Source organism: Panthera tigris, chromosome X, assembly GCF_018350195.1.
Source record: "Panthera tigris isolate Pti1 chromosome X, P.tigris_Pti1_mat1.1, whole genome shotgun sequence".
NCBI lineage: Eukaryota > Metazoa > Chordata > Mammalia > Carnivora > Felidae > Panthera > Panthera tigris.
Window position 1 is genome coordinate 42306495 of NC_056677.1, and position 13069 is coordinate 42319563.

Sequence of the window (13069 nt, forward strand, 5' to 3'; positions counted from 1 at the left end):
GATAAACATGCCATGGTTATGTAAGATATTTACATTAGGGAGAGCTGGGTGATGGGTATGGGAACATTAATGTCTGCAACTCTTCTGTAAATCTGAAATATCAGAACACAAACTTTGAAAAAAAAACACATCTGGGTGTTACAGGTCATGTTTACAAAATTCAAAAGAGAACATGGTAGATTCAAGGAGAAAAAAGTAAAGAAAAGGTATCTGAGAGCCACCAGTCTGGAGGAAGAGACTCAGCAACCAGGCCTTAAGGGTCAGTGTGATAGGCTATAAAAGGAGTAGCCAGTGCGGTGGTTATAATCTGCTAGGGGAGACGCAGGGCAGGCCTGATGCCTGCACTGGGAAATCAGAGTTTGGTGGCAGAATGCCAAAACTAATATTTTCCTCAGCCTTCAAGAAGATACTTGTGTTTGTTTACCTCCATTTAAATCCCCCCCCCCAACAAATGTCAACATTTGTTCCAAAATTGAATTGCTTGCCTGTTCCCCTACCTTCATGGTTTTTGTTTTTTGCCCTTTCAACCATCTGGCATACCTCTACTGTCTGCCAGGAGATAGCCTCCTACACTTCCTTGTTGGTTTCAAAAGTGAACGTGCAAGAAAATCTTTGCCTTCTCTGCCCTCACCGAAATTCTTCAAGCCAGATCTCTCTAACTTTACCATTTAGCTCTTCATCCATTTACAGGTATATCTTCAGATAAATTCTGGCCCTCAGTTTCTTCGAACGTGAAATGGGAATAAGAATCAGCACTGTCTTGATAAATATTCCTCAGATTAAAAAATTAGGCGGGGGTGCCTGGGTGGCTCAGTCGGTTAAGCCTCTGACTTTGGCTCAGGTCATGATCTCACAGTTCGTGATTTCAAGCCATGCATCGGGCTCTGCTGTCAGCACAGAGCCCACTTCAGTTCTTCTCTCTCTGCCCCTCCTCCAATTGCGTTCTGTCTCTGTCTCTCAAATATAAACGTTTATAAAAAAAATTAGGTGTAACACTTGTAATAGGAGGGTACCTGGCAGATAGTTAAGGACTGACTGCTTTTTCTTACAGGGTTTTCCACAAGCCCCTCTATCTAAATTCTTGTGCCCATCTCACTTAAATTGTTTTTTTTCTAAGAACCCTTCTTCCTGGCCAACATGGACCATGCTCACTGTATAGTCAAAAGCAAGGACAGGAGACACTTTGCCAAAGTTAAAAGCGCATCAAACACGCCTAGCATTTATTATTTTAATCACAAACCTACAGACCCCTTAGTATACCCTCCTTGGGGCTCGACCCCAAGGATCCAAAGCTGACAACCTTGGGTGTATGTGGTAGGAAGGATGGGGATGGGCAGGGAGTGTCTCTTAATAACTCTGAAATGGGGAGGACTCCTCCAAATGGAGAACTGAGTGGAGGCTGGAGGTTGGAGGTGGCCTAGCTTCTGAGTGGAGGGTCAATAAAAAAATCAGATAAACAAAAGAGGGGTACATATGCTTTTGCAATCCTCCCTCCAAGCCTCTGCTTTGTTAGGGCAGGCTTCCATTTTTTCCTGGGCTCAAGAACTCCCCACAAAGGCCCCTTCCTTCCTCCTGTTCCTATACAAAATGTCAGAATGCTGGGGTGCTGGTTCTGGGAACCTGTACTTGGTACCCCCTAATCCCTATCACGTCCCCAAACTGCCCTTCAAGGAAGGAGGCAGGACTCTGCCCAAAGTTGAGGGTCTAATTCTCACTCCTGACCTAGGTCTGGAATGTTGGCCCACAAGATTTGAAGATTTGCCCCCTTCTCCAAGGGCAAGATCGGCTCAGAGCCCTCCTAGGTTAGGTCCCCTTGGTCCCAGGTTAAGGCTGGGGAGCTTAAGTGCCACTCCCCCCTGCATCGTGGAATGCTTGGATGGGATGTTGCTAAGGGACAAGGTCTGTGAACTTCACATGGTGGCCTGATCTTATGGCCTCCTCCATGCCTGAAATACCTGCGCTGGGCTGATCCTATAGGGAAGGGAAGGGGCCTGGCTCCTACATTGCTAGAAGGCCAGGACTGAGCTCCCAGGTGAAGGGGCTCTCATTCTCACTTCTGTTCCTTGGCTGGACAGGGTAGGGAGAATGGGAAAGAGGCAGGGCTTAAACCCCCTGGGTGGGACCTCTATTATTTTGACCCCTCTTCCTTGCCATGGTGGACTAGACTAGTGGTTCCAAGAGAGGGGATAGACCAGTATCTTGATACCTCCTTATCCCTGGAGACCTGGCTAGGAAAGTCCCCAAGTCTCAGGGGCCCAGTTCATCCTGTCTCCTTCTCTCACCTGGGCAAGGGTGGGTCCCATGGGGTGCAGGTGAGGTTGTGACCTCCAGGTGACAGGCCCTGATGTTACCACCTTCTCCATGGATTAAATACCTTACCAGCTGGTATTGTGGGGAGGGGGCGGGGCCTCATCTGACTCCTCCTCCTTGCCTGGTTACAGGGGTGGGGCCTCATCTCTCCTCTTCCCCCAGAACACCTGGGCAGGGCAGTCTCTTGGGAGGGTGGGGGAAAAGGCGGGGCCTCATCCTGACGCATGTCCTCCTTTCCTGGGTGGGGAAGTCCCAGGGGAGGGGTGAGGCCTGATCAGGACTCCTCCTCCATGCTGAAGCTGCTGCGGCGACTGCTGGCCTTGGAGACAGCGGGGGATACCGATGAGAGCAGGGGGTCGGAGGCAGCCCGCAGAGGGGACAGGGCACCAGACAGTCCTCCCACCACCCCCTCCTCCTCCTCCATCAGAATGTCCTCCAGCCCTAGGTGGAAGGGGTCCCCCAGATCCCCCAGGTGGTCACTGGGAAAATGCAGGTCCAGAAGGGCATCCGAGGGTGGCGCTGGGGGCTGCTGATGAGGAGCACTCTGGGCAGAGCCCCCAGCTGCATGAAATGTTGCTGTGCCTGGCCTGCCCTCCTCCTCAACGTCCAGCTGCTCTGGCTTGAGGCTGTCAGAGGCAGAAGTTGTGGCCAGGGAGAGCAGCCCTGGGGTGGGAGGTACTGGCAGACCATGGATCTGTGCCTGCAATTCTAGCTCCTGCAAAAAGTAGGGGATGGGGGTGGGGTAAGATGGGGTTCACAGTTCCTCAGAGGCAGAGGAGTTTAATGGTGAAAAGGGCAGGCTGTCTGGGTTCGAAATCAGCCTCTGCTACTCACTAGCTGTGTAACTTTAGGCATGTTGCTTAACCTCTCTGAGCCTCAGAGTCCCAATCTGTAAAATGAGTACAACAATGGTCCCTGCTTCATAGGACTGTCGGGAGGACTAACTTAGTAAGTAGAGATAAGGCTCTCCTCACAGTGCATGGCTGAAGATAAACACTATAGACATTAGCCAATGTCCATCACTGTTCTTGTTAATGTTATGATTCCTATTTATCATCACCATCATGTGAATTGGGAAGCCCGGGGATCCCCCAAACATGCCAGGAAAATCCTGGCCGGCTCTTCCTCTGCCTCTGCCTGCAGGAAGCACCCGCCCCAATCTCTGCCACTGCCTTGTCCTCCCAAACCTGAATTCGGAGCTGCAGGCTGCGGTTGGTTTGCTCCAGGGATCGCTGCCGGCTCTCCAGGTCTTTAGAGCGTTGCTGTTCCTTCTGCAACTTGCGGATATAATCCACAGAGGCTTTCAGGATGGTGCCCTTGTTCCAGCGCATCTCCCTGTAGGGCCCAAGGGGGAAGAAAGAAAGGGGGGGTTGCAGATGGGGTCTCGGGAGCCGAGGGGGAATTGCACTAGGCAGAGCACCCCGCTGTAGGCCTAGATCTGAAAGGGGGGTATACATCAAGGGTATACAATGCTCAGATGGAAACTCCCTGCCTGGAACATTCCAATGGTGCCCCATCACACCATGAACCCAGGAGGCCCTCTCTGACCTGATCCCTCACTGCTTCTTGCCTACATCCCTTGGATTCCTGTCACTACAGCTACACAGGCTTCTTAATGCTCCTAGAACTCAGAAAACCACTCCCACCTCAGGGGCTCCAGCCCACCTCTGCCCTCTGCCTCAAACACTCTTTCCAAGACACCCAGATGGCTCCTGCCTTACCTCCTTAGGATCTTTATTCAAATGTTTCCTTGTCAGTCAAGGCCTGCCCTGTGCCCACCCTCCTCACCCCAAGTTGTAACCCTTGCCAACATTCCCCCATGTTCTTTTTTTTTAGTTTATTTATTTTGAGAGAGAGAGAAAAACCATGAGTTGGGGAGGGTCAGAGAGAGAGAGCAAGAATCCCAAGCAGGCTCCGAACTGTCAGCATGGAGTCCAATGCGGGGCTCGAACCCACAAACGGTGAGATCATGACCTGAGCCAAAGTCAGACGCTTAAGCAACTGAGCCACTGAGGTGCCCCTATTCTTTTTTTTTTTAAAGTAAGTCTGTCCCCAATGTAGGGCTTGAACTCATGACCCTGAGATCAAGAGTTGCATGCTCTACTGACTGAGCCAGCCAGGTGCCCTCCCTCCATCTTCTATTCTTTAATTTTCTCCACAACACTCATCATAATCACTCAGACTTTAGTTATTTATCTTGTTTGTGGTCTGTCTGCCTCCACTAAAATATCAGTTCCATATCAGGGATTTTTGTCTGTTTTGTGCCTCTGGTACCCTCACGGCCTAGCATGGTCTCTGATACAAAGAAGCTCAATACATTTCTTGAATGAATATAGGAAGCACTAAGTGAACAAGAAACTAAGTGCCTAGGGGTACCTGGGTGGCTCAGTCGGTTAAGCACTAGACTTTGGCTCAGGTCATGATCTCACTGGTTTGTGAATTTGAGCCCTGCATGGGGTGAGTTCGAGCCTTGCTTTGGGTGAGCTCTGCTTCTCTCTCTGCCCTTTGTGGGATTCTCTCTCTCCCACTCTCTCTGCCACTTGCTCACTTGTGCCCTCTCTCTCTCAAAAAATAATAATAATAAAATTAAAAATTAAAAAAAAAAAGAAGGAACTAAGTGCCTATGTCCTACGGGGACCAGAGGAGGCACACAGACTACAATGTCATGCATCTAAAATTTTAGGTTGATGACAATGAGGAGTATCAATCCTGTTCAGGGTGATGAAGGCTAGGTGGGAGACAGCCAGGAGCAGAAATGCTGGAAGGTTATGCCCCAGGAAGAACTTTAGGGGAATGGGGCCCTTGTCCCACTTCCCGCCAGCCTCCGGCTCCCCTAAGGCCCAGACTCACGGGTCACTGGACTTGGGGATAAGGGTGCCCAGCTCCTTGATCCTGTCGTTAATGTTGAATCGACGGCGACGCTCAACTTTGGGGGTGGGGGGAGAAGAGTAGGAAAGTTGTCAATGGGCTGAAGAGGGAAGAGGAGGATTTGGGGGGTTGGGAGAGGCTGTTGCAGGGAGAGGTCCCCCAAGGAAGGCCAGGGTGTGGATTAAGGCAGGGTGGCACAGCACGCTGGCAGGGGCATATACATGCACTCACTTAGGTTGTGATTGTCTTTTTTCTGTCGTTCCTTCAAAAGGGCCTTGGCCTCTGTCTCTGGAAGAGAGTGAGAGTAGTCAGGGCCTCTGCACACAGGAGAGAAAGAGGGCAGCAAGTACAGCTGCCGGGGTGGGGGCGGGTAGGATTTGGTGGGCGCAGGCAGGGAAATGACTTTTTTAAAAAGTGCCACTTTTATGATTTTTTTTAAGAAGCCCGGGTGGTCGGTCATTTGTTAAAACCCAAGACAAGAGGAAATGGGGTAAAAGCAAGTCCAGGGGCCACGTGGAAAAAGAGGGCAAACAGCCCGTTTCTGTCTGCTTAGAGCCCTTCCCCCAGCATCAGGCCCACCTGGTTGATATGGGGCTCACCCCGGGGTATGGCATGGGCGCAAAGGGCCAAGACCCTGGCCCTTACCAGAGATCTCCCGTTTGATGTTGGGCAGCTCAGCAGGGCAGGAGTTGCTGACGGTGATGGCAGGCGTGGCCACGCCCTGACTGCTGTACACATCAAGCAGATTCCCTGACACAGGCAGCTGGGGGCAGGGAGGGCAGAGAAATGACGGTTGGGACCAGCCCCCAGGCTTGGCCCCTTCTCAGAACCAGGCTCCCAACCCTCCGCATACTCCAGAGACAATCTAATGCAAGGGCTGACTGATTCAGCACGGGGCACCTTTCCTTCTCCTTCAAGGGAATTTCACAGAGCAACTCAATAGGAAAGACAGGATCTAGGGTACCTACCCTGCTTTGCCAGGGGACCTGAGCCTGCTGGGCCTGTTCATCATGCCCTGCAGGTCCTCAAATACCTCAGATCATCTTCTGAAGCCCCTCTCCCAAACTCTGGGATTGGCTCTGAGAAGAAATGCTGGAAAACCACCCTTCTCAGGTCTTTGATGGCTCCAAGGCAACATTCCAATCTGCTAGCCCCTCCTAGCAGAACATTCCAACTCAGCATTCTTGGAACACTCCAACCCAATCTCCTCAGACCTTGGGAAATTGTCATGGTAATGTTCCATCCAAAATCAAGCCTTCTGGAGAGTTCTAGCCCTATCTCTAGTCTTTTGCCATGATTACGTCGCACCACCTTATGTACAATGTCAAGCACCAAGCTCCTGACTCTAGTATCTTCCTACACGTTCTGATCTCTCAGGAGTTCTCATCCAACTACTCCACGAGCACTCATTGCTTTTATCCCAGCCTCAGTGTTTTCTCTCTCCTTTGCACTCTCCTGGATATACTCTAGGGCAACACACTAATACCTAAGTAATTAATCCCACCTCTTGATGAATTAGTCCCATCTCTTGAAACCCCTGCTGGTCTGCTGGACCCATGTAATATAAGGTCCCATTCTTTAGCTGTCCCAAATCAATAAAAAATTCTGAGAAGCTGATGCCATTTTTATACATGTTTCTGTCCTTCAAGTAAGTTAGAACAAAGTTACAGCCACTTGGTATGTCCCAAAGCAAGTTATGGGACTTCTGGAATGTTCCAGAACCAGAATGTTACAATTTATTGGTACATCCTTTGCTCTAGAGAGTTTTATCCCCTCTCTAAAAATGACCCAGCCTCTTGGCATGGTTCACTGAAAGAGATGTTGTACATTCCAATCACAAGGTTCAGCCACCCTATGTTTTATGACTTTTGATATGTTCCAATCACTACATGGCCTGGGTATGTCCCAATGACCTGAATCTTTTGGTACATTCAAATTGCTACAAGAGTTCCACTTCTTGGCCCCTCCCACACTGAAGCTTGAGTGCTTGGGTATGCACTGATATTTACATGAAGTCTCCACCCTGCATATATCAAAATCTACAAGGTCTACCTCTCCATGCAGTCCAACACAAGGTACCAGGGCATTGGTATGCTCTATCTTCATCATACGGCCTCCTTCTCGATCTTAGTACAATCCAAAGCGAGGGTCTTATGTACACAGCCAGCATGGGTGTAGTCTCAGTGATAGAGGGATGCACTGATGTTCAGACCAGCCTCCCATCCCTGGGCCTCACCGTGCTGGGGAGCTGCAGCCCTGCAGTGCCTCCAGGCAGATAGCTGAGCATCTCATCGTTGTAACTGGATTCTAAGCTGATGATCTCATCAATGACATCATCAATCTAGGGGAATAAGTAAATATGGAAGAGTGTTAGAAGAAGCTGGAGGAAGGGAAGCATAGGAAGGTCGTCTACAGCCACTTACCTCCTTCTCTGAGCTGGACCCGATGGTGAGTAGAGCCATGGGGCTGTTGGGAGCACTGCCGGTGGGGCCAGTAGCATGGGCAGCCTCAGGGGCAGGGAGTGGCTGGGCACTAGCAGCCCCCGGTGGTGGGGTGAGGGCCTGGGAAGCCAGCTTGGGGCCAAGTGTGGTGGACAGGTACTGTTTCACCTGCTGCCGGCGTGCCTGCTGCAGGTGGTAACGCGTCGGGTTCTCTAGATGGGTCTGCACCTGTGGGATAAGGGTGAGGAGGGAGGGGGGGAGGCAAGGTAGGACAGGGGTGACCCTCAGCCCCAGCCTGACCCTCAGAGGTCATCTGTTTCTAGGCTCAGACCAGCAAACCAGGCCCAGAATCTGAGACCCCCTCCCCAAATACTGGTTAAGTCTCCTCCAGGACCCAAACTCTTTTTTTTAGAAATCCCTCTGAGCCCCCAAGATCCACCCATGGTGGACAGAATCCCTCAGTTTCTGGAGCACCATGTCACAGTCCCCAAGACCATCCCCCCTAGTCTCTAACACCACCTAAGACACCTGAGAACCATACATGGCTTCCCAAGACACCCCAATAGCAAAACTTCTAATGCATTACACATACATGAAGCCCTTCCTACAAAGTTCTTTCTGGAGTTACTTCATAGTCCCCAGGGCCCACTTGAGGCACTCACAACCTTCCGTGGTCCCCAAGACATCCTGTGGCTCCCAAGGACCCCTCACAACTCCACAACACATCCCTAAACACAATGGGATGCTGACAGCCTATTTTAACAGTAACTGGGACCTTCCTCAGAGCACCTAGGACTTTGCTCAAGAGCTACTATGACCATTCCTGTCACTAAGAGACCCCTCCCAGGCCCTCTGTATGTCACCTTACCTTGAGCACCTCCCTGGGCACCTGAGCAGGGGGAGGACGGCCCAATGTGTGGCCCCCAGTGGAGACACCGACCACAGAGATGGCAGGAGAGGCAGGTGCAGGACTGGGGAAGGAAGAGGCTGCAGCCTGTTCCCGACGCTCACGCCTCTCCTGCTCCTGGGCCTGGGCCCGCATTAGCTGCTGCCGCAGCAAGACCCGCGATGAAGAAGATGACGACATGGCAGGGGTCCTGGAGCCCCCTGCAGAAGATGATGCAGAGAGTGTAGCTGGGGTGGCTTGCAGTGATATTGGGATGCTGTGGAATGGGAAATATGGGGCCACAGGTAAGCTAAAAGTCTCGTCCCAAGTCTAAGGAGTCATAATGGGATGGAGTAGACACTGGAATTAGGCCTGTTTTCTGCCTTTGGAGGCCAAGGTGTGGAGGGGGAGACATAGGAACCAAGCCTGGTCACAGCTTTCAGGGATCACAGTCTGATAGGGTAAGAGATAGGAGAACTCAGCCCAGTCCCAGCCCTCAGGGGTCACTGTCTGATGGGGGAGACACTGGAACTAAGCCCAGTCCCAGCCTTCAGGGATTAGTCTGGTGGGGGAATTTTAGCCCTTAGTCCTTATAGTGAAGGCTGGATTTGGGCCTTTTCAAACACTGAGCAAAGAAGCCATTGCTAGGCTCCAGGAGCAGGGTTCAATCTATTTAAAGGACAGCAGGATGCCAAATTGAGGCTGTGGCAGTACATTTGGATACAGAGGGCTCTTAAGCTCAACTTGGGGCTAAGATGCTCCCTGAGCTCCTGGTGATGGGCATCTGGCTACAAGGGCAACTGCAGGCCTGTTGTCTTCCCCTGCCTAGGCCTCTAGTCTCAGGAGCTAGTCGGTCTTGAAAATCTCGAAGATTTCACAATCCTCTCTTCCTGCCCCTCTTCCAGGTCCCCTCCCCTCTCTTAGAGCCCAGGCCGATGACTCAGCACATTTAGACGTCCAAGCTTGGAGAAAGAAGAGACCAGCAGGGGTTCCTCAAGGGCTGGGGTGGGTGCGTTTGTCGAAAGGAGGAAGGGGTGAGCAGGGGTTGTGGGTCTGGCTCCGCCCACCTGGGGGCTGCTGGAATGCTGACCAGCCCAGGACTCTGAGCCTCCTAGGTTGGCTGCAATATTTGTGTATCAATGGGTATGCAAGTAGGGTGGAGGGGAGGCAGGAGAGGTCTTGCTGGAATCCTAGCTTGGCCACCTGCTTTCCTGTGTGACACACTGTTTCTTGCCCCCAATTTTACTGTCTGGAAAATACAGGCTGGTGAAAGGCTTGGGCTGGCACTGAGGGCCTCTGCATATCAAGAGGGGATGGTGGGGCAGAGGAATTGGGAGGGGAGTCAACGGAGACATACCTTGAGCGTGGTGGTAGGGGTTGGCTTTTGAGCTCGTAGAAGCTGTCAGGATCGAGGACGCTTTCTAACTCAATGTCAGCAACAATCCCAGATTCCGGAAGCAAAGAGTTGAGGCTGAGGGTGGAAAGGAAGTAAGGGTGATGGTCAGTGGTTGTATAGAGACCTCACTCCCCTCTGAGAGAGAAAGAGTGGGGAGTGGGAGGAGAGTGTCACATGCCAGGGAGAGGGGAACAGAGTGTCCCTTTCACAGGAGGCCACTCTGCTGGGTACCACCACCAGGAACTCTGAGGTCTTCCTCCCTCTCCACTCCCCACTCTCTTTTGCTCTGTTACCCATAGTCCCTTAGGATTCAAAATAGTAAGAGTGCCAGGATCCCAACTCCTCACTCTAACACAATCATGTGTAACAACCTGGGTTTGAGGAAAATAGAAATGGAGAATTTAGGAATGACAATTCACTTTGCAGGAGTCCTGACTTTGCATTCACAGCTCTTCCAGCCCCCAACCCCCCTACTGTTGTCCTGACAGCTGAATGTGAGCCCACGTTTGTCTACACGCTTACAGCACGGTAGGGGCATCCTTCGGCATAACAGTCCATTGTAACACAAACTGAATGCATCACAAAGAACTGGGGTTGATGATTCACTTGACGGAAGGATCTGAGACTTTGCAAATGAGTGCCCCCCCTCCTCAGCCGGAGTTCAGGGGATGCCAATGCACACCCAAATACAAAATGGAAATATCAAAGGCTCCCCTCATACCAGCAATTTGGATTTAAAAGAGGAGGAATTTGGGTGGATGATCCGCTTATACAAGCATTTCTTGGCTTGTCCAGGGCTCTCCTGTTTTTTTGGATAGAACAAAACACACACACACCTCTAATACCAACACCCACTTGACACTAAGAAGCCACGTACACCCCTCCTTTTCAACTATTTCCACTAATGTGAAGATCCAGATTGTTATGAAGGCATCAGAAGACAGGGAAGCCTATCAGATGCAAAGGCTCCTGCTCAGCCCTGCATGCTGGGTGCAAGACCCTAGTGTGTAGGGGGCATTGACATGCACGTGGATGGATATGCATCCTGAATTGAGTCAAAGATTTAAAATTCTGAGATTGTGGGTGACTTCACTTGACAAGAATTCTCTCCCCTCCCCAAGGATCTGTCTTCCTTCCTTTCCTCACCCTCAGATGGGGACCCAAAACCACCCAGGAAGTCGGGAAGAGGAAGCTCGGGGAGCCGCTGAGCTCAGCACAATCCTAGGAAGAAAGCAGGCAAAGCCCTATCTCATACTCACACACCCATTGCACAGAAGTTGGAAGAGATGGGACACTGGGGTGGGCAGGGTGTGGACAGAGAGGGCTGGGGATGGAGGTGAGGATGGGAAGAGGCCACAGAGGACCCACCCAGGCAGGGATGGTGCAATTGGTGCTCATTCCAGCTCTAGGGACATATTCGAGACTGTTTCCAGGGTCTGAGAGACAGACTGGGAGAGGAAGAGAAAAAGAATGTACGTGTGAGCACAGAAGCCCGGGCGCGCACACACACGTGTGCGCGCAGGGGGTGATCAAGGCTGGCTGAGAGGCTAGGGTGGGTGGCAGCAGGAACGAGACCCTCCTTTGGGTTCCCAAATAAGGTCTGAGGCCTTCTTCTCTGAGCTAAGAGGTAGCCTCTGTAAGCCTCACTATCCCCCGTTCAAGCCCCTATGGGGGTGTGGGAAGAGGACTTTTCCACTATCCCTGGGATCTGACCCAGCTGGGTGGGTGGGCAGGGGTGAAGTGATTATTCCGGTCAAGTCTTGATGAATGTTCCTTCTCTTGCTCACTCACATACACTCATGAAGCCGGTCCCATGTAGCATATCTGAGATACCCCCAAATCCCTCCAGATTCATGTTACCCCTAAACATAGCTTCCAGCAACCAGCCACTGGGAATCATCCAGCAACCAGCGACCAAGAAAGCACTTCTGTCTCCCAGGACCCCTTTTCTGCCACTGAGGGGGAAAGTCCCTTAAAATCAGTGCCTCACCTAGAGTACCCCCTTAAATCCATGCCTGACTGAAGGACCCCAAATTCAGCCTCAGTCCCCCAAGTTCAGTTACCCTAGACCAGGCTGTGGACACAACACAACCTTCCTCTCTAAACCCCCAAATCAGAAACAGGCCTCCCTTCATGCACTTCCATGACTTCTTTAAGCCTCAGTCCAAGCAGGCCACCGACGGATTCCTTAGGTGCCCCCCCAAGACCGGCGCCCCGACGTCCTCCAAACCCAGGCCGAGGGCCTCCAATCCCAGTCTTGGGCTCCCGCTGTCCCCCCAGATAAGGCCCCCAGGAACCCCAGTAGGCACTACCGGCCCCAGGCGGCCCCGCACCTGAGCAGCTGGGCCGAGTCGGCTGGCCTGCGCTCCTCCAACAGCACGAACACGGCTCGAGGGCCTTCCGCGCTGGCCTCTACGCCGTCCCGAGCTGGCTCGGCCGCATGAGACATGACGCCCGGCCCCGGGCGAGCCCTGCCAGGCCGGTCGGGCTTCGGCCCGGTCCCCCTAACAAAATAAGAGTCCCCCTCCCCCCGCTCGCCACCGCCTCCTCCGCTAAGCCATGGAGCCAGCTCTGCGCGGGCGGGCGGCGTCGGGGCGATGGGATGGGCAGTGAGTCATCCCCCGCCCTGAACGGACCAACACCCCCCCCCTCAACCTAACCCGGGACGACCGCCCTCCTCCCCCTCGTCCTCTTCCCCCTCCTCTTAGGGCTGGGGAAACTCCACAGGAAATGACCACACGGAGGATGGACAGCTCACCGGGCCACCCCCTCTGAGCAAGGCGGCCAATCATAGAGGGGTGGCTCTAGGGCCCGCCCTAAGCTACGCCTCCGACGCCGAGGGAAAACTAGATTCGGCCAGCCCTCATTCGGAGAAGGACGCATTTAGGCCACGCCCTCAGAGACAGAGGCAAATCAGCAAGAGGGAATTTTATTAAGCCACGCCCCTCCTCTCAAACGATTCCCCCCCCCCGCAAGATTTTTTTTTTTAAGCCGCTCCTTGAGTCCTCTGCGCCTGCGCATCGATGGCCTGTAGGCGTGCAGAGGGTCTCCAGGCCACGCTTCTAGCGGCAGAACTGCGCCCCCTCTTGGTCACTATTCGTAATACCTGCTCCCTAGACCGCGCTGCAACCTCCATCTGGCCGTGGCCTCCTCAGCCAAACCCAAAAC

At 52.5% G+C, this 13069-nt stretch overlaps 1 protein-coding gene across 2 annotated transcripts; it reads right to left on the reverse strand.

Annotated features, from left to right (window-relative positions):
• Positions 1–1187: 1187 nt before the first annotated feature.
• Positions 1188–12590, reverse strand: TFE3 (transcription factor binding to IGHM enhancer 3). 2 transcript variants are annotated; one of them, XM_007084957.3, is made up of 10 exons: positions 12235–12590; positions 9863–9976; positions 8488–8782; positions 7602–7847; positions 7415–7519; positions 5824–5941; positions 5410–5466; positions 5161–5236; positions 3498–3645; positions 1188–3025 (listed from the first exon to the last, which is right to left on the reverse strand). In XM_007084957.3, the coding sequence occupies exons 1-10, from the start codon at positions 12348–12350 to the stop codon at positions 2585–2587; spliced, it is 1716 nt and encodes a 571-aa protein (XP_007085019.2). In that variant the 5' UTR covers positions 12351–12590; the 3' UTR covers positions 1188–2584. The 2 variants fall into 2 exon arrangements, with proteins under 2 accessions (XP_007085019.2, XP_007085020.2); XM_007084958.2 differs by lacking the exon at positions 12235–12590 and having other exon boundaries at positions 8488–8726; positions 9863–9951.
• Between the last annotated feature and the right edge of the window lie 479 nt (positions 12591–13069).

What these genes read in the sequence shown, in the direction of transcription:
- TFE3 (XM_007084957.3), bottom strand. Translation starts at nt 12,350, where the DNA reads ATGTCTCATGCGGCCGAGCCAGCTCGGGACGGCGTAGAGGCCAGCGCG. An exon ending in CATCAAACGGGAGATCTCTG is followed by an intron (nt 5,467 to 5,823) that starts GTAAGGGCCAGG and finishes ACTCTCTTCCAG; the next exon opens with AGACAGAGGCCAAGGCCCTT. An exon ending in GCCTGCAGCTCCGAATTCAG is followed by an intron (nt 3,026 to 3,497) that starts GTTTGGGAGGAC and finishes TACTTTTTGCAG; the next exon opens with GAGCTAGAATTGCAGGCACA.